General features: G+C 40.9%; 2 protein-coding genes across 3 annotated transcripts in view; one reads left to right on the top strand and one right to left on the bottom strand.

The window, feature by feature from the left end:
• The window catches only part of RTN4IP1 (reticulon 4 interacting protein 1), a 114,995-nt gene extending 105,447 nt beyond the window's left edge, over positions 1–9,548 (top strand). For both annotated transcript variants that reach the window (XM_037520170.2, XM_037520169.2), the window contains 2 exons: positions 427–519; positions 9,421–9,548. In XM_037520170.2, coding sequence (XP_037376067.2) covers positions 427–519; positions 9,421–9,528 — 201 coding nt within the window. In that variant the 3' untranslated portion in view covers positions 9,529–9,548. The remainder of the gene's footprint in view (positions 1–426; positions 520–9,420) is intronic.
• Positions 9,549–10,871: 1,323 nt separating this feature from the next.
• CRYBG1 (crystallin beta-gamma domain containing 1) overlaps positions 10,872–24,389 on the bottom strand; it is a 47,006-nt gene continuing 33,488 nt past the window's right edge. The window contains exons 14-20 of the mRNA XM_037520167.2: positions 24,141–24,253; positions 22,400–22,529; positions 19,415–19,554; positions 18,044–18,167; positions 17,487–17,645; positions 15,851–16,013; positions 10,872–12,350 (exon numbers count right to left, since the gene is read on the bottom strand). Of these exons, the coding sequence (XP_037376064.1) occupies positions 12,262–12,350; positions 15,851–16,013; positions 17,487–17,645; positions 18,044–18,167; positions 19,415–19,554; positions 22,400–22,529; positions 24,141–24,253 (918 nt within the window). The 3' untranslated portion in view covers positions 10,872–12,261. The remainder of the gene's footprint in view (positions 12,351–15,850; positions 16,014–17,486; positions 17,646–18,043; positions 18,168–19,414; positions 19,555–22,399; positions 22,530–24,140; positions 24,254–24,389) is intronic.

Raw genomic sequence — 24,389 nt, 5'->3', positions numbered from 1 at the left:
CCCCAGCAGAACTCTTGGGTTAAGTAAAAACCTCTTTTCTGATACCTCTGGACTTTATTCAAAGCTTAGTAGGGAAAACCTAGTGGTCTCAGGCCCTAATATCTCCTAGGGAAGAAATTCAATCTGTAAGACTATTTAGACTGTTGTTTTAAGAACTTTCTGTACTTAGTTGCTTGTCAGTCATAGCTTGGTGATGAAACCTGAGTTCATGTGGATTTTTCTTTGTTCATTCGTTTTTGAACATTTATGGAGTGTTCACTATCTGTCAGTCACTGTGCTAAAGTGCTGAGCATACGACTCATTGTTTGAGCGTGAAGTGAGAAATCAGTTTGTCTTAGTCATTCAGAAAATACTTTTCCTTAAATTTGCTTTTTGTCTGATCTTACCATTTCTGACATTTGATATGTTTTGTTTTCTTCTTTTTAGCACTTCTGGCAAGGAGTCCATTATCGCTGGGCCTTTTTCATGGCCAGTGGTCCATATCTAGATGATATTGCAAAGCTGGTGGATGAGGGAAAGGTATGTGCAGCCCCTGTATTGTCATCTCTGTGACTTGCCCACCAGGCGTAGAAAATGGCAACTGTCCACAGGTAGGCTTGGCCAATGTGTCTGCGGTCTTGCACCACTGAGCTTAAGTGGTATACTGTTGGTTCTGTCTCCATGGCAATCATGCATTTCTAAAAAAGAACTTACATCATCTAATCTAACCCACTTGGTTTATGGAGAGGATATATGATTTTCCTGAAAATATTTAGTTAAATGGTTGAAAGAGCTGGAATCTCAGATGCTGATATTTTAGAAATGGTCTTGAAAAGAAGATACCACATCGACAATCTATACAAAGGTGGGGATGCACTTGTACATTTAGTAAAGAACTGCTTCTGGAACTTCTTTAATCTGAGGGTGAAGCTGCTCTGGAGAGGTAAGCAGAACAAAGACTGTGGAGTCTAAACCCTAACAAAATTGGGCTAGAAGTCAGGTCCCCAGATCTCCTGTTTCCAGAATAGTATAATGAAATGAAGGGCAAAGAAGCGGTATATCTGAGAGGGTCTATAGGAAGGACATGGGTGAGGACTGATGGGAATTTTAGTGGGAACAATTGGTTAGTATATCTGACTAATGTCTGAACTGCAGTGGATTTTGTGGAGAAGGGACTGTTGTTTATAATCTGCTCATCCCTTTTTGGGTGTCAAAGGCCTTTCGGGGTTTCTGGGGTGGTTGAAAGTCTGCTAATTTGGGCACTTACTGCTCTTAATGGTCCTGACATTTCATCTTTGGATGAAAAACCCAGAAGGCAAACTCATTTTCTGGTGCTAGTATTTGTGATTTTATTGAGATTATGTGGAGTGATATGATGGGGGGCATTATATACCCTGAAGGGTCCATACAATGATTCTCATTGAGAAAACTGGCAAAAAGAGATAAAGAAACATGCTCAAGTTTACCAAGGTGGGACCAAGCTCACACTTTCTAACTACCAATCCGGTGCTTTTCTGTCTCCACCATTTATTTATTTATTTTCCCCCCCAATGATTTATTTATGCATACAAGAGATGGGGTACAGGCCAGAGATGCAGGGGTGAGAGGATTCACCAGAGACAGAGTGGAGAACAGAACAGGCAGACTGACTGAAATACACTGCTGAGGGGAGCAGTGGGCGAGACTGGAGAGGTCTGCCTCACCATGTGGGTTGTTCCCTGGCCGGCCAGGGATCGAACTCATGCTACAGAGGCTGAGGATTGCTTCATAGTGTGGTGCTTAACCCCTTGCGCCACCAAGGAGGCCCTCTGTCTCCACCATTTAGTGCCTTAATGTTTGAATCTGATTTGGAACTTAAGCTTAAGTTGCCTTGTCAGGCGGGGAAAGGGGTTAGGCTGGGCCAGTACTACCACTGCACAATCCATGCTAAGCTGCTTGGAAAGAGCCTCTTGGGGTGGGCTTGCTTCTGTTGGCACTTACCCCTGGTTGGGTACATTTCATCTTTCCATTAAGGCTTTGATAAGGAATTTTTATCAAATTTTTATCAAATGCACAGCTATTGCTTGTGCATTTGTTTTTTTGTTGTTGTTGTTGTTTTTGTTCTATAATAGCTAAGGAACGATATATGACCAGCTCCTGTTTCCCAGATCTTTTGGTTCCAGGTCTTTGCACTTTTTCTTGGACTTTTAAGTGTTGGTGTATACTGGGTAGAGAGGGGGGATTGACCGTACTGTGACTGTAAGTAAGTGTATCTTTGTAGGATTTTTCCCACATGCAAAAGGGATGCTTAATTTTATTTCTAGTGAAAAGGAAATGAACTTTTGTCAAATAACTTGGCTCATAGTACTACATAGTTCAAGTGGCTAAAGCCCCACTAGTAGAGGTCCCTGCCCTCCAGAAGTACACCACATAATTGCACTTGTGCTGATATCTGCTCCAGGCTGTCCACATGCTTACCATTGCTCTTTTGTATTCAAAATATTGTGACTCTTTCTCTCTACTTGAAATTACTATTTACACAACAGAGAAGAAAGGTGACTTGTGTATATCTACCTATTAAATTTGTCAGGTAACTGACAGAATGGCTAAATCAGAACATTAAAGAAGTAACGATATCCTTGAAGTGTCCTTGAATGTGGAGGGGGTGAGGAAAAATGTTCCTTTTACCTTTGAGTCTCCTTTCTCCTGACCAGGCTGTTTGGGGCTCAGGAGTCATTCCTGACAGTGAAGGGCTCTGGAACTGTGAAAGTTGATATGTGACAAGGGGTGCCAAGATGAGACCAGCTCTGTGGTCCCCTGCTTCTCTGACAGTGTGAGACATCTGTCTACACTGGGAAATTCGAAGGGATAACAGAACAAACCTACTGACTTACTGTGCGGTTAGTAGAACTTGTTAAATTGCGTGAGGATGGTGAAATTATTCTAAGTTTGAGCTGAGTGCTTAATGAATCTAATTAGCAGGTATCTGATAAAGGAGCTACTGTTGTTGCTATTTAACAATGTAAAGTCATGCACCAAGAGCAAAGCGCCTACTCTTTCAATATACTTTAAAGTTTTATTTTTATTTCTCCAAGTACCATTGTTTAACATCTTTGTTTTGATGGTATAATAGGACTTCCTCCCTCAAGTTAAAGTACTTTCAAGTTTTTGAGTAAGCAATACACTTACAATGTTCAAAATCTAAAAGGTGGTTAAAGTTATTTTACAGAGTCTTCCTTTGACTCCTGTCTCTAGGTCACTGAGATTCCCCTTGTCAGATACCATCAATGTTATGGTCTCTTGGGTATTCCAAAGATGCTCTGTGTGTCAGTAGAGAGAAATATATATAATTTCTTCCTTACATCCTAAAACAAATAGGTACTATACTACTATTCTGTATCTTGGTTTATTATTTAAGAGTCTATGTCAAACTTGTTTCATATCAGATTATTAAAATCTCCCCCATTCTTTTGTTAAACAGTTACATAGAATACTATAGTAGATGTGTATCATAATTTATTTGGTCATTCTAGTCTTTTGCCAATAATACTTGAGTAACCCAGTGTTTGTGTTAAGTACCTAACTGAAGTATTTCCATAGCTACACATAGAAATAGAATTGTCTAGTCAAAAGGTTTATGCATTTATAGTTTTCATTATTAAATTATATTGAAAAAAACCATTTTTGGTTATTTTCAATATAATTTATTTTATATAAAAATTTAAACAAATTTGTGTTTTCATTGTCTGGAATTTCCCGAAGACCTACATTCTAGCTCTCTCTACCCATGTTTTACCTTCTCACCTGATTTACTTCATTATAGATTTCTTTCTAAGAATGTGAAGGAAATCTGACCCAGATCATTTATGACTTAAACTATCCTTGTAAAAGTAGAATCTGAGCTTATGAGTACTATGGATAGACTCTTAATTCTCCTGTGAGGCCTATGTGACCTAGAAAAAATGGGGTAAGTTCAGAGTTATCCATAATAAAGTGCATTGTCAGTGCGATTGCACTGTACTGACACGTCCATTATGAACACCAGCCCTTTTATGAACACAGTGTAGCACTCAGTAAATCTTTTTTGAATTAAGATCCCCAACTTTCAATGTCCTACTGTTGTCAGGCTCAGAAGTGATGAGGAACTGAAATTCCCCAAGTGTGTGAGGATTTCACAGTCCTTCTCTCTTGGAGATCCACACTTAGGCATTGGTTTCACATGTCAGTCATTGCGAAGGCTTGTTGCTGCACATAGCGGGATTTCAGAATCTCCTAACTGGACACAGTTTCAGTGTGACATTTTTAAGACAGTTGTATAGTACTTCTTTGGATCCTAGATAAGTGCTGGTTGCTCACGGGGAGGGGAATAGCTAGGAATCAAGTATGGGAGGCAGATTTTTCTTTGTACCCTTTTATCTCTTTGAGTATGTTTATTGACACGTATATTTTTTTTTCTGTTCTCTTGGAATTTTTAAAAATATTTTATATAATTCTTACATCATTTTTCATTTTTGCACAATGTATGCATTTTCATTTTGGTTATATTCCCCATACAATTGCACTCCCCTTATTTTGACCCTAATCCTTCCTCTCCCCACCTCCCCCCCCCGACCCCCCGTAGTGTGTCTCTGGTTTATAGTTGCTTGTTGATTATGATTTTTTCTTTATTATAGCTAGTCTTTTTCCTGGTCCCTTATTTAGGTTTTCTAAATTCCTGCTATGAGTGAGACCATCCAGTATTTTTCTTTTTCTTTCTGGCTTACATTGCTGAGCATGATCCCTTCCAGCTCCATCTATGTTGCTGCAAATTGCATGAGTTTATCTTTTTTGATTGCTGAGTAATATTCCATTGTGTATATATATACCACATCTTGATCCAGTCATCTATTTTTGGGCATTTGGGTTGTTTCCAAAGCTTAGCTATTGTAAATAGTGCTGCTATAAACATAGGGGTGCAGGTGCCCTTTTGAATTAATGATTCTGTGTCATTTGGGTAAATACCTAGGAGTGGAATTGCTGAATCATATGGAAGCTCTATCTTCGGTAGGTTGAAAAATCTCCACACAGCATCAGAATAGCTCCTATGTAATTTATTAGAATTGAATTCAAAATATTTTTCTCCAGGCCCACTAGCTTCAATCATTGGAGAGAGGTGCTGGCTGCCTTCTGAGTAGTGCTGTACACTAAGGCTTTCTGCAGTGGGAATGTTCTCTGTCTGTACTGTCCTGTATGGTATCCATTAGCCAGGCAGAGGCTGAACATTTACTATGTGGCTAGTACACTTAGGGTTTGAATTTTTCATTTTATTGACTTTTGATTCATTTAAATTCAAATAGCCACATGTGGCTAGAGGTGATCAGATTGGACAGTGCAGGTTTGGAAGAAATACAGTAAGTTCTGAGGCAGGTGATTTCCCAGATCCCTTTGGGATGGCCAGGCCCTGAAAATTATATTCCCAAACTTTAAACTCCTTATTTGCAACTTTATTTTTTCCCTCCATAGAAAGAATGCATTGTTTAATGATAGAATAGGGCTATCTTGCCAAGTGTGGCTTCTGTGTGAACTCATAGCCTTCATGCTACTGAAGTTTTTCTGATGCTATTGAAATTGTTTCTCTGGGAAGGATTTAGGCCAATTATCTCCTCTCCTCCTCTGACTAGAAAGAGTATTTTTTTGTTCAGGGTGTCCTCAGGCACGAGTCCTAGGTCTTTTAAAAAAAATGGGCACATTTTTACTCCCTTGGAGAGTTCCGCCCTCGCTGCCCCATCATAATCACCTATCTTTCAGCTTTGAGTTTTCCATCTGTGGACAGAAGTTTCCAGAAATAACAAAGCTGTGAAATGCCCGTCTCTTCCTTTTGTCTGCTCCATATCTCCTTAGCTAAACCCTCTTCTTTCCCTTTACCCCAGCCCTGGAAATATTGAACCTCCCATAGAGGTCAGGGTCATCCCTATCCAAGAGGAAGTGCAGGAACTGTGGTCCCGCTACCCCTGCCCTTTGGCCTTGGTACTTGTTCGCAGGTGGGTAGCCTTGGACTCATGACAGGAGCCTTAAATCTCCTGTGGTGTCTGCCATCTGTCTGTCTCTCCTTACATACCTCACTCTGAGATGCTGGGGTTCTCTGCCTAGTGGAGGCCAAGGCCCAAGACCTGAGGAAGAGGTCTACAGACTCTCCCCACACCCACATGTGTGATGCAGTATTGAAATCTGGGGTCCTAACTTCAGCTCTGCTGCTGACAGATCTGACCTGGTTCTTAACAGCTACTTGTGCTTCTGTTAATCTGTCAAAAAGGTTTGCTCAGGCATTTAAGATCCCTCGTAAGCTTTGTTTTGTGATTCTCACTCAAAATGGGAATTGAGGTGAAATCCTCTCTGCCTGCTGCTGTGCCTGCCCATGTGGTATCCTCTTTTTTACCAGTTCTTGCACTTGTGGTGAAAGGGTTTTCCTTTATCTCCCTCTCAAGGACCAAAGAGAATTTCTTCCTCAGAGGCAGATGGGCAGTTGAGGTTCCCATTGTCCCTGGGTGCTCCTAGAAGGGATGTCAGGCAGCAGGTGCCCAATCCTGGGGCCTGGATTTTGACAGGAAGGTAAGGCAAGAGCTGAAGACCCTGAATTTGGGTCCAAGACTAGATTGAGCACTGCTGCTATGGGCGTCTAGTCAGCTCTGATCAGCTGTGACTGTGCACTTACGGGTGGGAAGTGGGGTATTGAGCCACCTGCTTTATAACAGGCTGCCTGTGCTGGCGGACTCCAGCAGTGTCATCACGTAAACGCCCCCACCCCACTCTGAGTAACCTGTCCTTCCCCTCTGGGTTTTTAGTGTGTCCCTTTGTCTACATGACAGACAAGCATTCTACGTCTGATGGGAGGCTGTGCGCAGATACGGCTTCATTATCCAGTTAATCTCTGTTTGCTGTCATATATTCAGCCAGCAGTGACATTTGCATGCCTATTAATTGAAAGCCTTTTTTCCTTGCCACTGATGGGAAGAGCCGAGTGATTCATTATGCCACAGTCAGCCCTCTGGGGTTTTTCACCACAATAGGCCTGACCAGATTAAAGTGTGCGCTCACTGCCGTTGCCTGTGTCATCAGTTCAGAATCTGTGTTTCCAGTCAGAGCGCTCATGTGAACAGGGCTAGAGGAGCTGAGGCAGTCCTTTCTGGAGGTGAACAGGTGGGTCACATTGTCTCTGTGACCTCTGATAGCACCACTGCTGTGTTGATTTTTGTGCTGGCAACCGGTGCTCATGACGTGTTGCTGCTGCCTCCTTTTTCCCTGGCTTACCTCAGGTGTCTGTCCGGGGTAGCTGCTCTGAGTAAATGCCTGACACTTAGATGGCAGCTACTTAGTCTTTATAGAAAGGATGTATGTATAATGCAAGGCTAAGAAAAAGGCAAGACTGCAGTAATTCCCACTCCAGGGTACAGAAAACTTACCTGAGGAGCTTAAAGTACATTGTCTCCACCTTACCCCTAGAGATTCTGATTCATTTGTAAAGAGAGCCCAAGGAATGTACATTAAGCGTGCATTCAGGTGGCTCATTTTCAAGTAATCAACATCCGGAAAACAATATCCCAAAGGCTTTAAGGTTATGGGTGCAGGAGGTTTCACTTGGGACATCAAGGAAACAACTTTAATGCACTCCGTTACTTTAACAGAGGAAGAGAGAGGTTTCCTGTAACAAGCCAGCTCAGATCTGTGGCCGCAGTGTTGCAGAAGATCCGAGGTCATACTCAGCTTGCTGAGGGGGACCGTGATTATTAATCAGTGACGTCCTCCCTAAGTGCGGGTCAAAGTGGTAGCATATGTACCACAGCTGCCAGCTCAGTGGCCTGGTCACAGGGTCTGGAAGCTGGATCCTTGGTTGGCATGATCTCTTAGTGCAGTGCAGGCTGGCCAAGATGCAGGCTATGCAAATCGCATCATCCTTGGCTACCTTTCCCTCCCCTTAAGATCTTAGGAGTTGGTGTAGAAAGCAGCAGATGGTCTAGGAAAGGCTTGGCGTGTAATGGTGCCTCTGGTCCAGATTGAACCCTGCCCAACGCTCAGAAGCTGTGTGTCATCAGGCAACTAATTTACTCTATGCCTCAATTTCTTCATTTGTAAAATGGGAATAATAGTAGAACCTACCTCATAAAGTGATTTGTTACAGGGATTAAATGGGGTAAAATATATAAAGCACTTAGAAGACTGCTTGGCTCATAGTGAGGACAGTGTGCTAGCTATTTTATTGTGACTTGTGGGCACAAAAGAATTTTCAAGCTTTTGGGAAAAGGGAACTTAGAGTCTGAGACGCTCCCTGGTGGCCGGGATGTGAAGTTCCCGCAGGGAAATGTACTTGAGATGCATCTGAATGCCACAGGGACACTTAGCTTCTCCCTGTTTTAAAGAAAAGGGGTTGTAAAAACATGTGTTTGTATATCCCCTTTGCCATTTTATCCCTGCCTGTGGAGCTGTGGGAGGTAGGACACTGAAATATCATTGACAATGGTTGATTCTTTTTGAAGTTTTGAAAAGAACAGTTCAATTGGATTTTTGTGTCGTGTGTACACTAAGTAGGACTGTGTTTCAAAGGGAGGTTGCTGGCAATACTAACACAGTGAAAGGAGCCAGCAGCATTCACTTATGAGCTGACATGGATTTCCTGTAAATTTGACCAGCTGTTCTGTTCAATGAAGCCTCCCAGTGCTACTCCAGCCTGAGACAAGTTCTTCTGAAACCCAGACAACCCACATAAGACTCTTGCTTCCTAGTTATCTTATTGGTTTTCACCTAATTGACTTTTATTGAGCTCCTGCTATGTGCCTAGCATTTGCTGGGTGTTCTGGGGGATTTAAAAGAGGTGACTACCATAGGTATTCAGTTCTGGTTGAGTAGATGTGCCAGAGTTTAAACAGATTAAGAAGAAGTCAGTCTGTGCACTGTCATGGCCTGTGAAGGCCCACGGGGCACATAGCAAGAACGTTGGTGTGGCCCTTTGGTGTTTACATACACAGCAGGCTGAGACTTGTACCCAGCTGGGACAAACAGTCTATGAAGAGGGTCACGCAGCCCATCACAAGATAAAGACACACTGCATGCTGGGGGATCTGGAAGGGTGGTAGAATTCTATAGAGGCACAAATGTACCCTGCTCTGACAGTGACAGGTAGACCATTTTGGTGAAATGTAGAGTTCAAGAGAGGCTGAGCTTGGGGTGGTGAGCTTTTGAATGTCGGAGACTTGGCAGCTGTTGAAGAGTAGGACAGGGACTTGACCAACATAGAGCAGATTGAGCACTGGTCAAGTTGGGCTGCTTGACAGAGAAGCAGCAGACAGGAGAGGGTGCAGCCACCATGTGAGCTCCTGGACCCAACAGAGATGGGTCTTGAGGGACCTTGGCACTAAGAAATTAAATACTGACACCGTCCGCCCTGGCCATTTTCCTATCTACCAGTCCCCCTCTTCTTGTGTTTCATAGATTCAACCGGTTATTGAAAAAACGTTTCCATTTTCTGAAGTTCCAGAAGCCTTCCTGAAGGTAGAAAGAGGACATGCACGAGGAAAGACCGTTATTAATGTCATTTAAATAAATAATCAGTTCGGTGATTGTTGGCTCTTATTTGGTGAGTACCTTTGGGCCCAAACTTCTGTCTCACCACCCTTTTCCAGATTAGACCCTGAGTTTAAGCAAACACCTTTTTTGCCAGATATCTCTCTCCTAAACTGCACACAGATTGATTTTATAGTCACCCTCTGCACATCGCACTGCCTGGCCCAGCCTGGCCCAGCATGCTTTCTAGTAAAACTGGCCCCTAACGCACTGCTATTTGCTGTGAGGCACAGAATACATAAATGAGACGTGATCGAAAACTATGTATCCTTGGGCTTGTTTATAGTCAGTGAGAATTGTGTATTTTTTTCAAGCTGTTCTTTCTCACCAAATGTGCAAATTACTGTGATGCCTTCTCTCCTAGTAGCTCAAATTGTTTTATTACTTTAACATCTGTGAGATACTAGAACTTTTGACAAATGGATAGATAGCAACAGAGTTTACTTAAAACTAGTTCCTTCTAGGATTCATCATAAACACTTTTTCACTGACCAAGGTTTATTTTTATTCCTCTGAAATAATGGCTCTCAAGTCTTGACTCTCTCTCGGTCATATATAAAAATCTGATCAGTGACCTATTTAGTTGTTTCCTTTCTTAGTAATGAAAGGTGATGCTAAAGTTTCTAATTTTTTTACATCCTTACATTTTACATAAGGACTGGGCCTCTTTCAATAATTGAAACATGTTTTTCTGAGGACATTTCCATGGAAAGTGTTGCCATTCCCAGGGGACCCAAAGTTCTCCAGTTGACATTAAACGCCTGTGTTTAGGTATGGCTCTTAAGCCCATTGTAGCTTCTGAATCTGTAGTGTGTGTCCATTTGTTTAAGGTGTTCATTTCCTGTTGTGCTCATCCTTGCTATTGTTCCTTAGAAACTAGCCTCTAACTTTTGATGTACACCTGTTTTGAGTAACTTTCTACTTGGTTTATTCCTGTTAGACATTTGTTTGGTTAGTGTGCTGGGTGAGAGCTTTTCTCTAGAGAGTGCTTTTCCATTTGTAAATAGAGCCACTTTAGACGTCCACCTGAATGAGCTCACCCCATTTCTCTTGAGGTCTCCCAGAGGCACAAATTTCTTGAGGTCTCCCAGGTGGTGGTTAGGGGGAAAACTAGGCAGGATCTCACTCACCCTCAGGGCCCACTCTCAGAAAAGCGGCACCTATCCCCTATCCCTTACCACTTACTGAGTCTGCAAAGAGGAAAGTTGGTAGCCTCCTACCAGACCTGCCGCCATCTACTCAGTCAGACATGTGTTTCTAATCTGTAGCTGAGTCTCTGAAATGTTATGAGAGCACCGAATGGATTCTATCAAATTTCATCAATATAGTTAATCAGAAACAAGTTTATTCAGGAGATAACTATACAGGCTATTGTAGAATATTTTACCCACCATACTGTAATGATATGCACAAAAGGCCTAAAGTCAAAGCTATACATCTAAGAACAAGACAGACATGTTGACTGTTTTACATGTGCAAATGTTATTTTAAAATGAGATATAAAACTACTCTGATGATCAGAATTGCCTACCAGAGACTCCCTAGAAGATCAACATTTTAGAAGTAGAAACACACCAGGACAGATGAAAGGGAAAACAAGATTTGTTCTTCCTGTGACTAGAGCACCAGTATTTAGTGACAAGGACAGGTGAAATGAGGACAAAAAGAGGAGTATAGTCAAGGAATGTTCAGAGGTTTTGTTCAAAACTGGATGCATTATTTGAACAGCACCATGTGGGCCAGCAAATTGTCGTCAGTTAAACATAATCTTCATTGAGATGCTTGCTGCATTTTAGGGTTTTCAAAGTTCAGCAAAGATCCCTTAAGGCCTCCTTCCCTTCTCTTTCTGGAGATAACTGCTGGTCATCCTTCTGCGCTTTCCACATCTCATTTCTGCTACCAGAATTAAGTGACCACAAGGGCTGCAATACTCAGGTAAGGTGACCCCATAGGCCTCATGTCATTGGGGCTGGATAAGGGACCTGAGCTTAGCAATTTAACACTGCTTCAGAGCTAACTACAGATGAAAATAGCTAATAAGTTAGGTTAAGGTAATACTGTTCCATGGCATCTGTAAGAAAAGCATTAAACAGTATTTGTGACATTCTTGGGCAGCCCAGGGGTGTTAAAATAACCAAATCCTGCTAATAAATGTTAGCAGACATGGTCATGAAATCTTGTAACTTACTAATTTATAACAACAAAAAAAAGTCCCAACATATAATGCTTTTCCCACTTTGTTATACAAAATAATGAATGATTCCAGAATCATATGGTCCAAAATGACAGACCTAATGAATTCTTTCTTCTCAGATGCTGAACAGTTTACAACTCAAGCTCTTATGCTTTTCTTAAAAGTGTCGAGAATCCATAGGTCTACAAAGTCAAGTAAATTTGTTCCTATACGTTGTCTTGAGAAATAATTTAAACAGTTTTAGTTTTGATAAAATATTCTTTTAAATACCCAAAAGCTGCTAATGAAGCAGCCTGTTTAAGGAAATGAAAGGCAAGAAATGAAAGAAGGACAAATTATTGCTTAAAAACAATTATCTTTTGAAAAGGTTCAACAGTTGTTCCAGTCATGGCAGGGTGATTCAAGAGTGAAGAAGTCAGTCCTGCTTTTGCCTTGCTGCTTTTGTCAGTTCTTGTTTTTTCTTAAATAAGGTAGCTGAAAGGACCTCCAAAATATTGCTCTGGTATTCTTCAGGTTTAAAGGACCATTGCTTCCCACACTTGTGTTAACTTCTCTTTGCTGACAGTGTTGAGGATTATGTGATTTTGATCATACTGTGCACCCCCTGAAAAAAAAGGACATAGTTTATCACACCAGTGTAACAAAAGTCAGCAAGGTGTAAGACTGTGCCTCGAGAAAAACAGAGCAGGGAGAAGAGCTCCTAAGATCACCTGTGGGTGAGAAGGTTAATCTGCTGTAGGTTATATGTTAAATTGCATAGGCATCTGCAGCTCTACGCAGGATGTGCTACCTCGACCTGTCTGCCCAAGTCTTAAAAAAAAAAAAAAAGCCCATTCATGCCTCAGATTCTGCAACATCTGAGGAATAGGGAAAAATGTAGAGAAGGGAAAGGGAGAGATTGTGAAATACATTCAGTGGTGGGATTTGGGACCCAGCAAGGAAAAGCAGGCACACCTGAAGCGTGAAATGGTTGTCAGAAGGAACGGGTTTTGCATGATGCTATATTATGCCAAAGAGGTCTGAATTGACACCTAGAAGTACAGACAAGGCAGCACTCACTACTCAGGCTTTGGTGATTAAAACTCATAGCATTTAAGATGATGATTTCCATTGTATTGTGAAACTAGTATATTTCCATAACTCTCGTTCACCAGAATGTTTGTAAGAATATTTTCCAAGGGTACCTACTAGATATCAGATACTTTAGTGTTAAAAACAGCCTCATGTTCCCTTCTTGAAAGAAGGCCTGTTATAGGTGAGCTTACTGTGAGAAAAAAATTAACACCCCCAGCAAACCCCTCCATCGGGGATGTCAGGAAGTATTATCTTAAGGTTGCAATATTTTTTTTCATTCTCCAAGATGATAGTAATTTGGTATACCTTTTGTGTATAATTCTAATTAGAATCATGAAGATTGAGAAATAATCTGCTTCATTCTTCTGCCTTTGGAAGCATTAAAATCATCCCAGACTTCTGATGTTTTTAAAAGTAAGCATGAATCAGCTTCCACTGTTGGCATAAGGTATGTGGTCTGGAATGTGTGAATGTCTGCCAAAACAACTCACTTCCCAAACACCGAAAGGTGGGTTAGAAGAAAGACACTGGGTCTAATAAATCTTATGACAATATTAGTAGGTAACAAATGGTTCATTGGTTGCAGCTAATGAAAATCATAGCCTCCTATTAAGTGCACCAGAGAGATGGACTCATGACCACCAGGTGGTGGCATTCTCCCACATTACAGGAATTTAAATTCAGTTTAAGACATTAAATGACTGTTGCCACCACCATACTAGGTATACTGGGTGTTCACACATACACACACACAGAGTGCTCTTATTCAAGAAGAATATGGCCAACTTATAACACATTTTAAGAAAAGGACCTTGGTTTAGTAGGTTTTTCCTTAGGGTCACACTTTAAAGTCCTACTGTTGTAGTCATAGTCAAAACTAGAAACCAGTTGCCCTTCCTCCTGGCCAACTCCTAGTTGTAGCGGTTGGGAAAAGCTCCTTTATGCCTGTCAGTTCGCTAAAGCCATGAGGGTAGCCTTTTTTCTTCTACTTTGGTAACCTCAATGTCTAGCACAGAGCCTGTCCAACAGTGAGTACTCAGCCTGTAGAGCAGAACTCCAATTTAACCAGTTGATCAAAATAAGGATAAAGCAAGCTCTTGGGGTCAGTATTTCATCAGTTTGACCCTCAGGTTGATCTTCTGTAAAAAGGGTGTTTTAACCTGTCCATATTCTGACAAATGCACCAAATATGTGAAGGAGTTACATTATTACTCATTTTCCGAATGTTGTGCTTGTTTTCTTACACTCAAGGAACCTGCTTGCATATCATAGACTGTGATTTTTGGTTCCCACCCAGCCTGCAGTTACATATTGGTTAGCTGTGTTCCAACTTCTCAGGTCATCTGTGAATTCCAATCCCACTGTTAACTGGGTTAGCCACTCAGAGACCAGCCACTTGTCTCTATGAAGTCACCAAAGCCCCCGATGAAAACTTCATGCTTTTTCTCCATTATCCACAGAACACTTTACCCCCATTTGCTAATCAGGCCTGGAGCTCTGATTAAAGTAATATTGAGCGAACTTTCAGCAATGATTTAAAATGGACTTCATAGTATACTTACAAGTATACTTACAAACAATTATGTGGACTTTTCTGATAGGAAATTCAAAATTAATAATTCAAAGCAGAATTATCCCTGTGATTTAAATAAAACATCTTCCTATCAATAGTAACAATTTACTAAATTCCTATGTCTAAGTAAATTTTTTTGTTTTATAGTGTTCTTAAATTGCCATAATGATTTTTTTTTTTTTTTAAGATTGATTTGTTTGTACATACAAGCACTGGGTACAGTCAGAAGCATGGGAGGGTGAGAGAATTCGCCAGAGCGGGGAGCAGAGCAGGCATGAAGGACCGAAGTACACTGCTGAGGGGAGCAGCGGGCGGCAGGAGAGGCCTGCGCGTCCATGTGGGACCCTCCGGTGGCCGGGGAGCAGCCGGGGAGCGCTGCAGAGGCCGCGGGCAGCTTCGCAACCCAGCGCTCAAGCAGCCGGGGGTGGAACCCGGCAGCCGGGGGTGGAACCCGGCAGCCGGGGGTGGAACCCGGCAGCCGGGGGTGGAACCCGGCAGCCGGGGGTGGAACCCGGCAGCCGGGGGTGGAACCCGGCAGCCGGGGGTGGAACCCGCTCCTGACAGAGGCCATGGGCAGCTTCGCAACCCAGCGCTCAAGCAGCCGGGGATCGAACCGGCGCTGACAGAGGCCACGGGCAGCTTCGCAACCCAGCGCGCAACCGCTGCGCCACCGGGGAGGCCCAGCCGTAAATGATTCTTTCTCCTAGTAGTGTTCTCCGACCAGCAGCATGGGCAACACCTGGGAACTTGATAGAAATGAAGATTCTTGGGCTTCACGCAGCATGGGCAACACCTGGGAACTTGATAGAAATGAAGATTCTTGGGCTTCACCTCAGACCTTCTAAATCAGAAACTCTGAGGTTGGCGTCCAGCAATCTGTGTTTTAATAAGACCTTCAGGTGGTTCTGATGCAGATAAGTTTAAGATAGTGATTCCCAAACTCTGGGGGCCCAGTTCATGCTGGACTAACATCACTGAACAAGTGTTCAGTTGAAACCTCTTGGCTGTGTTGTTTTAATTCCTTTTAGATCTTTTCAATGAAAGGTTAAATGCTTACACATGAAAATCATTGACTGTACTGAAAGCATAGCCTTTTAACTTGTGATTAATCTAACACTGTCTACATACATAATAAAACAAAGGGTGTAAAGTCAATTCGTGTCCAAATTCCATCTCAGCATTTATGGGTGTGAGATGGTAGCCAAACTAATTAATCCCTCTGAGCCTCAGTTTTTGGAGAGACTGTAAAATGGGACTGAGGAAGGATGGAGAACATAAGCCTGTTAGGGCTGCTGTGAGGATCACAAGATAATGTAGGTAAAGTGCTGAGCTCAGTGGCTGGCATGTAGGAAGGAATCTCTTACTATTGGTACTACTACATTCATCATGTTCAGAAGAATTGGTTTTTAGTTAACAATCTTAAAGATAGATTAAAAAATTAAGGAAATGATCCTTACCTTTAATATCTAAAACTAAGTTGGGCTTCAACTTGCTGTAGATCCTGCCATCCGACTTCATGCTCCAAAACTGACTGTCAACATTCTGGTCCAGGGCCAGCCCCAGCTTTGAGCCCGAGGTGACCAGGCTCCCCACAATAGTCAGGCAGCAGTCTTCTGCTATCTGCTCAGCGGGAAAGATAAAATATCTTAGAACTGGATATGCAATCAACCATCGTAATCAGTTCCTTCTTTAAATAGGTTTTTAAGTTATCTTTGTACTAGATCCATTTACCCTCACATGAGGCATTTTAGCTGTGAGCCAGAGTAAATGGGATTGAAAAACAAATTACTTCTTAGTCCAGATGATGGAAAATTCTCAGTTTTTGTCCATCCCATATGATATTTTCCCTTCTCAGAAATGACTGTGCTCTGAGGCTAGATCTGTAGTTAAAGCTCCCACAGACATATCTGCCTCTGCTCAGCCCAACCCTCCAAATATATCTGGAATATTAGTTTTTTTTCTAATTTTTAAAACTATTGCTCTAAGGTGGCTAAAAGGTCATTTTATCACTTAAAACTTTGAAATTCCATTTCCCTTCTTTCATGAGAAATGTCTAAAATTTGCTAAAAAGGCATGCTGTCCAACTACAAAAGGAGAAAGAAGAAAAGAGACATGTACTTTAGTGTTTTAATGCAGAAATTTGTGGGCCCTTGTCTGAAGTGAATCTAACCTTACTACATGAACAATGTATGGTGGGCCTATGTTCATGTAACATTAGCACATATTGCTAAAGAATATGCTAATGAAAAACATACATTCAGTATTGAGATGAAAGGATTGCAAAAACTAGGACACCTTTTCTCACTGACCTGTTCAAAGTTGTTAAATAACATAAGTGAAATGTTAGAAATAACTGCTGCAAGGCACCATTTTCTTGAATTGTTTGAGAATTCAAAGGCAACAGTTGGCTTTTCCTGTTCTCCATGATATTGCCACTTTGGTGTCTTGGGTTTCTTCTATGCATGTCTAAACAGCACTTCATTTACTGAAGGGATGGTTCTCCCTCAGGCACATTAGGCCCAATTAATAAGTTGTGTTCCCTTTCACAAGGCCTTCTGCTGACTCATGGGGCACCAAGTTTAAAAAAAAAACAACACAAAACGAGCTAACAGTCAAGCCCATAAAATCAAGGAGTTTAAAAGAGTAACTACAATAGAAGCGTGAACTTCTCTCATAAAATCTTACTACATTCAGCTTTTCAGTGTCTTTTATGGCAGGAGTAACGTGAGGGGGAGATGGGCCATTTTATAAGGTATGGCAATTAGGAAATGAATGGACTCTTGTACCCAGGGTGGGACTTCATCCTAGTGTGAGGGTTCTCCAAAATAAGAACCTATAGATTTGTGTTGATAGTGCTAGGGCTTATGGTTTATTTCTAGAACAAGTAGATTAGGGAAAAAGAGTAACACAAACACTTCTAATTAATGTCATGGATTAGCACTGAGTTTACCTTCCATATTAAGTTCCTAAACTGCTAAGAATTTTTTTCATGAAAAACAATCTGTTATTTCTAAAAGTACTCCTTGCATTGTAAAGTAGCATCTACTTGAGTAAGATGCTGCTGAAGACCCGTGTCTATCCCTAAAGACTCACCCTGCATTTGATGCATCCTTCTTGATAAATCCAGATCTGATCATCGGCACCGACATCCTCCATGACCTGTATTCTAAGTAGTTTCAGATCCTCTAAGTTTCCATTGGTTGACATAAATAACCCTGTTGCTTTGTTTCGAAGTCTGAAATAAATTCGTTTCTAAAAGATAAAAAGCCCAGTTGTGCTGTTAGAAACACTGAACAAGCATTAATATCAGGGGCAGAAATATCAGCTGAAGTTGGATTAGGGATAATTACTATACCCAAGAGTCTCAGAGGTTTTTCTCAATGAGAAGAATTTGGCAAAAATCCAAAGAAGTGCCTGGGGCAGAGCACCTGCCTGTGAACAGTCCAGGGCTTGGGACACACCAGGGTTTGATGCTGGCATGACAGCATTTTTGAGAGTAGTCATGACCTGCTAGCATCAGGAACCCAAATTCAGGAGGGAACGGGGAGGAGAGGCCAGTTTCCAACTTAAAATTGTAACTAAAAAGTTGAACTACCTTTACAAAAAGAACAAACATCAGAGTCTATTCAAAGAGCATGAAGAAAAAATACCTGTACAAATGGCCGTAGAGAACCTATTTGGCGACAGCCACTGAATTCATACCAATTCGGCACTTCTGCTGGTGACAGTAGGAACTGTCGACCCCTGTAATTGCCATATTCATAAGTAACCCATCTGGAAAAAAATCAGATGATCACAGTAAGTGGCAATTTCCATTTGACAAAGAACCCTATTACATTTATTTTTATAATGCTTCCAACTTTTAGGTTGATCTTTATACTTTAAATATACACTGGGGAAGAAAAGGTAACTACCTCATTTTCTAAAACAAAGCTGTCAGAAAGTTCTTGATACATGAGCATTTATGCCAAAAAAAAGATCCATTCTTGAAGAGAAATAGGTTTTTTCCTCCAATTAGGCCCTGAACTGGAGAATCTTTCACAGCCTGCTATTTCCTCTGAGCTTTTCATAACATTTTCAGTAGTAATAATGGGTCTTTTACTTAAATAGTATTTGTAAAGTTCTTAGTGTATAGCACATGGCAAGTGCTATGTGAGGGTTAAATAAAAGTAATGTATATTTAAAATAAGACTAATCATCCTCAGTCCAGAAAACTGCTAAAGATACTCCGGTCTCTTCTACTCAGAGATGTTGGTACCCACAGACTGGTATGCAAGCAACCCAACAACCTTCCTCTCCAGCAGACATATTATAGCAAGGAAGAATAATGTTCTTCACCTATCATCCTGGAACTCTAAAATGTTATCGCTTTAGCCATTTTATCAGAAAAACAAAATAAATAAAACCTCTTAAGAAAATAACCAGTAATTCTACTCTCCAATATCCCATAATCATTTTTTTAAATAGCTATAGTTGCTTTAACATTTGAGGCATACAGAACATACCTATTTTTTCTGCAGGTAAAATAAAAACTTTCTTAAAAATATTTATTACAGTGATAGTCCTTATTCATTTTTCCATCTTCATTTCAAAATTATTCAAAGTTGAGAAACATCTTCCCTTGTTGACCTTTAATTGTTTTACATAGCATCTGGTGTCACTCCTAGCTAAAGGAAAAATCCCAACCCTTCAAAATCATGGGTCTTTCAAAGGGATAAGAAAAATTAGCTCCTTCTTACTTGCTAAAGAAAGAGCACTCTTCTCAGTAAATGCACTAAGCATTGGTGTGCAAAGCATGCCCCTTTGTTAAAAACAAAGGCCTTACCTTAACTAGGATAAAAATCTGATGAAGAGATGAAAGATACCTCACACATAGCTTTTTCCAATGGAAAAGTATACTCTGAAAGTGCATAATTATTAACACAGGAAAAAAAGGTTTCTATGTCAATTTGTTAAGGCAATTTAAGAGGGAAGGAAATATCACTTTTAATATTGAATAAACAAGTAGATAATTCACTTACATGCCACCAATCACCTGAACAGAGCGTATCTGCGTGTTGAATCCTAGGGATCTGAGATTAACTGTTTCTGCATTGAGTTCTATCTTTTTTCCTTTGAAGTCTTCTCTTTCAAAAAGAATAATTGTTGGTTCAGAAAATTCCTGTTTAGGAACAAAAACAACATTCTGTTATTCATCTTTGATAATAATTCAAATTTATGTTAAATCATCTCCTTATAAGGATAAAGTACATGATCCGGCCAGCCTTGACCTGTCAAACTCCTTTTCCCAGGAGGTCTGGGTGTTTAGACACTCCAAGGCTAAAGGGAGAGAAGCAGCATGATGGGGCAGGAAGTTTTCCACTGCAGGAAAAGGTAGGTATGTGTAAATAGTTAGAAAGCAAGGGGAAAATTATTCCAGGCACAAAGGAATATATGCCAATATCAGCATTTCTAATGGTATTTTCAACTTTTGTCTGTTGGGTAAGGAAAGACCAACGCCATGGACACAATTGACAAAGGTCAGAGGGCAGTCTTTGTGACAGTCTTTGGTGTCTAGTGGTGGGTAATAAGTGCCTATTTGGTGAACCTTCCCTTATATGTCCTGTCAAATAGCTTGTTATTGTTTTGTCAGAAAGACTAGATTCTGTGTACCCATGTTCTCAAACTTTCCTGTTGAAAGTATTGCTGAGAAAAAAATTGGATGGGAGCCCCATCCTCAAGCTGTCATTCATTTTGAAGAGGACCACAGCACAGCAGCCCACTGGCTTTCAGAAAAATGACAAATTGGCAGCTTATACTTGTTTTTCCAATTACCCTTATAACCCTAGACTAAGCTCTAATACTACTCCTAAGGTCATAAATGATACATCAAATATTCCCTACCTGCTTAAAGTTTTGTGGTAAGGGCATGGCACCTGACTGCTTCATTTATGTGGATGTGCCCTGACATGTAGAAAGATTTTGTTGACCAGGAGCAGATGAGTGTGCAGAGATGGTTTGTATGGTCTAGGAATCAGGTTATATAAAACATACAAGAATTGAAGTAGTGTTACATTGCACTTTTCTCTGACATGACATACCAAAAATCATCTAAAAACTCAGAGTCAACAAACACATTTGAAGTATTAAGTCATGGTTAAGATGCATGTTTATATAATGGGCAAAGTCTTTATCACGGTCAAAATTTAACAGGACATCATCTGTAAGTGTCAGAAGTGATATGATGGGCCTCCCCGGTGGGGGGCGCAGCGGTTGAGCGCTGGGTTGCGAAGCTGCCCACAGCCTCTGCAGCACCAGTTTGATCCCCGGCTGCTCCCCGGCTACCGGAGGAGAGTCCCACATGGCGCGCAGACCTCTCCTGCCGCCCGCTGCTCCCCTCAGCAGTGTACTTCGGTCCTTCTGCCTGCTCTGCTCCCCGCTCTGGCTCTGGTGAATTCTCTCACCCTCCCGCGCTTCTGATTGTACCCAGTGCTTGTATAAATAAATAAATAAATTTTTAAAAAGTGATATGAGCATATATGCCAAGTTCTAGTTGATGGAAAGCATTTGAAAACTGTATCTGAAGTGTTTTGGGTTTTGTTTTCCAAAAAGATACTATAGGTAGCGTCTAGAATTCTAGACAGGTTAAACATTAAATTCTTACATATTTCCTTACTTGTAAGCTAATCAATCTTAACACATCCTTCTATATTTTCCTACTGTTATCTTTACATTCAAGAAAGGTTAAAATTTTAATTATTTGAGCAGGCAGAGATGAGAGAAAGCTAACTCACAAGTGTTCTTACCTTTAAAACCAGAGTCACCAACTATATATGTTTAAAGCTTTTAATGAGATAACAGATACCAAAAACTAATAAAGATTCCCCTAACTACAGCCACATCCAGACTTTAACATCCGAACATTCTTGCAGTTTTTGTCTAAGAAACATTGCTTTGATTACATCAAAATGAAAGATTTCTATTCAAAAAGGGGCATTAAATCTGGATTAGCACATACTGTATAAAACTGGGAGATACCACTAATTGCAAATCTTTAAAACAGAGTAATAGACTAAAAACTAGAAAGAATTTCTGCAATCAGTAACCAAAAAAACACAGAAAATTTAAGAGTTGAGCAAAAGACAACAGGCAGTTCACTGAATAGAAAACCAAAATGACTTAAGAAATGAGATACTAACTTCAGTAATCGTGAAACATGTGAACACAATGAGATAATACTTTCTATCCATTCCTCCAAAGTGACAAAAGTTAGAAGGCAGAGAATACTAAGTAATGGCAATGATGTGGGAATGGGAGCCTACATGCGCTGCCAGGAGGAGTCTAAAATGATGGAATGTGGCAAGACTCAGTCAAACTGTATATTCGTGTACATCCGTCCAGCAATATCTGTCCCCAAGAGACTCCCAGATGAGGGCATAGTGATACATATATAAGGAATAAATTAAAAAGTAAAATAAAAAGTAAGGAATAAATAAAAAGTAAAATAAGGTGATGGGGAACTTGTACCAGTTAGAATCCATAACTACATGTACATACATGTACATACTGCAGGATGGAAAGCTCTTCAAGAAACTTTTATGTTAAATACTGACAATGAGAATTATAGCATAATTTGTTTATATAAAGCCTTTATACAGATTTTTTAAAAGCATGGACTTTGTAAGAATATGCAAGCTGTCTCCAAACACTTTGTACCTGTGAAGAGGAGAGGAACCGAAATAGGAATCAGGAATGAAGTGGAAAAAAGCAAGACAGGAGAGGGATCTTGACCTGCCCCTGATGACTGTGCACCACAACTAACTCGGTGCATTTCATCTGGGAAAATGGCAAACAAAAGCAACTTGTATGTTAAAGATCCCAAAAGGCCAAAATGTTCAGGAGGGAAAGTTTGCAGCTGTTTTTCTGCCTCTTTCACCCTGAGTAAGCTCTGCCTGTTGGTTTCCTTGCTCATATCAGCTTTGTGACCGCACATCTCTGTAAAGCTCTCTCCCCACTGACATACTCACAGCATCTATGAAACGAAGAGACTTGAAAGTGGCTCCAGGCAGGCATCCCATTGCAGAGAGACAAGGATAGTGGCCTTCTTCCAGGACATACTGATTACCCGAGAAATTCTCTCCATCATATGCAACCCAGCTACAAAAAGAAAAAACCATACACACATACAATATGTAATTTGGCATTCCTGTTCAAGAAGTTTAATTTTTTTTTAAGAGTAGCCTGCTACAAAATAAACACAATACTTGTGGCTGACAATGTTTTCTTCCAAAATATCTGGACATATTTACTCATTCATCCTGTGGCAAGAAATTTATTCAGTTTGCAAATAAAACTTCTCTTTCCATTAAATTGTTTCTGCTTTTACTTCTCCACTTTCCCAGACCCCCTGCTCCTCTCAGGAGTGCCAACCACCCTTCTCCCAGATGCTGTGGTTTTGTCAAGTCTGAGTCCTTTCTGAATAATCCTCAACCTTCACAGCTAGTCCGTCACTGGGGTTTACTGATAACTTCCCAGATTTTTTCTTCACATCCCTTTATCCTCCATTCTAATACCTCTGCATAGGGTAGGCTAGGTCCCAAAATACCAGACTGATTTTTAGACAAGTGGTTTTTAGCCTCTCTAAGCCTTAGTTAGCATTTATGATAAAATGGAAATTTTCCATGCTTCCCTAGGAAAGTTTTTTGTTTTTTTTTTTAATCCAAATAAATGCTTATTGAAGACTAATTGTGTGACAGGCACTTTTCCATTTTGCCATTGCTGGGGAGAGAATGGCCAAAAAAGTTCCTGCCTCCTTGAAATTTACAACCTAGTGAGTAGTGAACAAAAGAAGTGTACACGTCAGGTTGTAATAAATGAAGCGGAGTAGGAGATAAAGGAACTAGAATAGGGGTGGAGGTATGTCCTAATAAGTTGTGCCATGGTACTGTAAACCTGCACATTTGAGTGCAAATCCAGTGCTCTTTTCCTCCCTGCAGTGTTGAATGGCATGATGGCACTGCCTGGACCATAAGAATTTTATGATTAAAGGCCATTATTATTAATTAGACATAATTCCTCATCCCTTCTTGCATAGGCCGCTCTGGAAGTTCTTGATCAAGTAGTAAGTAGTAAACCATTGTGAGCATGGCATGTTGAGTAAACCATTGTGAGGATGGCACTGCCCCTTTGCAGTGCTAAATGTTGTGGCTACGCCTTTCCTGTCTTGTGTTTCCTGTGGCATCCATCTAAATTCATATGCTCAGAGGAAACTTCTACAACCTGATCCCAGCCTCCCTATTCAGACTTGCTCCCCCTGTCCCCACTACAAACTCCTCCCAGTCAGCAAAGGTGATGCACTCCCTGATTAGCACACACATTGAATCCCCTCCAGCCATGCACTTGCCTGCCATGTGCAGAACGCTTATCCCATGCCTGCCTGTGAAAAAGTGTCTGCAGGGAGACACCTAGGGATTAGCTAGTGTGTCTGACCGATGATGGGACAGGCCTAGAGAGGACAGAAGCTGGTGTGAGTCCTGTGGCACACCAAAGTGGTGCTCTTCAACTTTTCCGACCCAAACTGATAGGCACATCCTCTGACATGTCCAGCACTTAGATGCTGCAAAGCATACTTTAGTATTAAGATGGTTTTGTAGTATTTGGCGCTTTCATATAGAGACCGACACCTAACAGAAGTTACTAAATATTGGCCCATGTGACTTCTATTTTCCCCGCAGTGGTTAGGCGCTGCTCATCCACGATTTTGCTTACCTGCCTCCTAAAACTCTGCAAGACTTGGCAGAAAATGAGTCATCAATTTGATTTGTTGTTTCTCCAAAACTTTGACTGCTGCCTTGAAACTGTGGTTCCGAAAACAAGTGAATCTTTGAAAAAGTAAACGGAAATAGCTAAAATTATTTTCCTGAATACATTAACTCCTTCAGCCTTTGTAATGATGACCCAAACATGATCTGTTAATTCTTGTTATAGTAAAAATGGTATGAATTTTACAAATCCTTT

Source organism: Talpa occidentalis, unplaced genomic scaffold (genome assembly GCF_014898055.3).
Source record: "Talpa occidentalis isolate TD23 unplaced genomic scaffold, MPIMG_talOcc4v2.1 talOcc4.2, whole genome shotgun sequence".
In the NCBI taxonomy this organism is placed as follows: Eukaryota; Metazoa; Chordata; class Mammalia; order Eulipotyphla; family Talpidae; genus Talpa; species Talpa occidentalis.
This window is presented reverse-complemented; position numbering and strand designations above follow the sequence as displayed.